The sequence below is a fragment of the Austrofundulus limnaeus genome, unplaced genomic scaffold, assembly GCF_001266775.1.
Source record: "Austrofundulus limnaeus strain Quisiro unplaced genomic scaffold, Austrofundulus_limnaeus-1.0 Scaffold1454, whole genome shotgun sequence".
In the NCBI taxonomy this organism is placed as follows: domain Eukaryota; kingdom Metazoa; phylum Chordata; class Actinopteri; order Cyprinodontiformes; family Rivulidae; genus Austrofundulus; species Austrofundulus limnaeus.
In genome coordinates, this window is record NW_013953856.1 from 4,382 (window position 1) to 6,260 (window position 1,879).

A 1,879-nucleotide genomic window follows, 5' to 3' on the forward strand; every position below is an offset into this window, starting at 1 on the left:
CCCTGGAGCCAGCAGTGACGAACTCACAGGCCCCGCCGGTACCCACCGCGCCAGAGTGGATCCAGGCACGGACACAGAGGCCCGGGCCCCCAGGTCGCACCCTCCCCCAGGCCAAGGCCCGATAGGACCAGAGGGACCCCAGCCCCACCGGGCAGCCACTGGGCCGAGCCGGTACACGCCCAAGCACCCAGCCCCAGACAACGAGAGCCACCAGTGCGCCGGCGGGCAAAAGCACAACCCACCAGAGGACAGCATGGCAATGTAAGATAATGTAAGTTTTTCTAAAGACCAAAATGTCTATACGACCTTTAGAAAAAAGTTTTTTGAGGGCATCAACTCTCAATAAATGTCATTTTGGGAAGCCTAGTCACTAATTTTTACTCAGTACTTTTACTTTTAATACTTAAGTACATTTTATATCAAAAATTTACTTTTGATACTTAAGTAAAAAAACATATTAGATACTTTAAGACTTTTACTCAAGTAATATTCTTAGAGGAGACTTGAACTTTTACTAAAGTAAATTTATGGTAATATACCTGTACTTTTACTGAAGTATCACTTTGAGGTACTTTATACAGCAGTGTCCTGGAGACACAATGTATCAGGATAGTATTTTTTTAAGTAATAACTCGGAATAAAATAGGAGTAACGACTTTCTACTTCTTACCTTTTTAAAAAATGTAGTGAGTAGAAAGTATAGATAATTGTGTAAAAATGTAATGAGTAAAAGTAAAAAGTACGCTGAACAATAATTTCTCAAGTAAAGTACAGATACACAAAAATTCTTCTTAAGTACAGTAACAAAGTATTTGTACTTAATTACTTTACAACTCTGAATCCTATTTGCTAAAACTATACCCTTTTTCTTGTCTGCCGTAGGCTTTCTTATTGTTACTAAAAAAAAGGTTGATGACTGGCGGACGAGTGGTCTCGCGTGCACGCGCACGTCTGGGCGCGCACGTGCAGTAGTTACTGTAGTTCCGAGTTGTTTACAGTAAATGAAACGAGGTGTTGGGGTTGCAGGAGGTTGGTGTTCCTGTCGCGGCGGCGGGGCTAGTCTCCGCCCGTGTTTGTATGCTTCTCTGACAGGCAGGCGGACAGCAGCACTTGGAGGAAGGTGGAGACTCCTCCGGGCTAACTTCCTGCAAAGTAAGGGAGAACTCAGGAGACTGCTGCTGCCGATGCTGGAGCTAGGACGGATGGATATACGTCTGTTTGGACTTCTTTGCCAGTAAACTGAGCAGAAGCGCATGTTCTTTACCTACACTCACCTCGGTTTTGTAGCCGGATATTACTAGCATCGAGGCTGGAGCAGAAGATCCCCAACATTTGGTCTTTCTGCTCGGATCCATGGGTGAGTTTTCCATGATGTGGCGCTTGTGTTTTGACACTGTGTGCTGTTTTCTCCCTCCATACCAGTTTACATAAAGCAAGTCGAACCGATGCGGATGTAAAACCAAGACGTGTTAGCGTCTTAAAATGTTTTAATAGCTTTTAACATTTTGGGAAAAGTTGGCCAGCCTGGGAGCTAGCCGGCTAAGCTAACAGCTAGCTGTCCCCCCGTGGTTAACGCCAGGACATCACCGCCTGCATCCAGCACCGGACGGAATTAGCTGCCTTCGTTTCGGGATTATCTTGGTTTAAACTACCTGTAATCTGGCGTCATTCACTGCGGTCGTTACACAGAAACCAGTTTCCACCTCGAAATTGCAGAGTCGGCCTGGGATTCCCAGTTTACACCTTCCCGCTCCAGTTTCTGTCAGGTAAACCAGCACCGATACCCGAACTGAGGCAGTGTGTTCTGTAAAGGTTAAAGTCCATCCATAAAGTGGTCTTAAGGGTTAAACATTGTCTTTGAATGTGGGGTGTTTTATAT

At 45.3% G+C, this 1,879-nt stretch overlaps 1 protein-coding gene across 1 annotated transcript in view; it reads left to right on the top strand.

The window, feature by feature from the left end:
• Positions 1-1,001: 1,001 nt before the first annotated feature.
• The window catches only part of cd2ap (CD2-associated protein), a gene marked incomplete in the record, with an annotated part of 49,417 nt that continues 48,539 nt past the window's right edge, over positions 1,002-1,879 (top strand). The window contains 1 exon segment of the mRNA XM_014032448.1: positions 1,002-1,357. Within this exon segment, the coding sequence (XP_013887902.1) occupies positions 1,354-1,357 (4 nt within the window).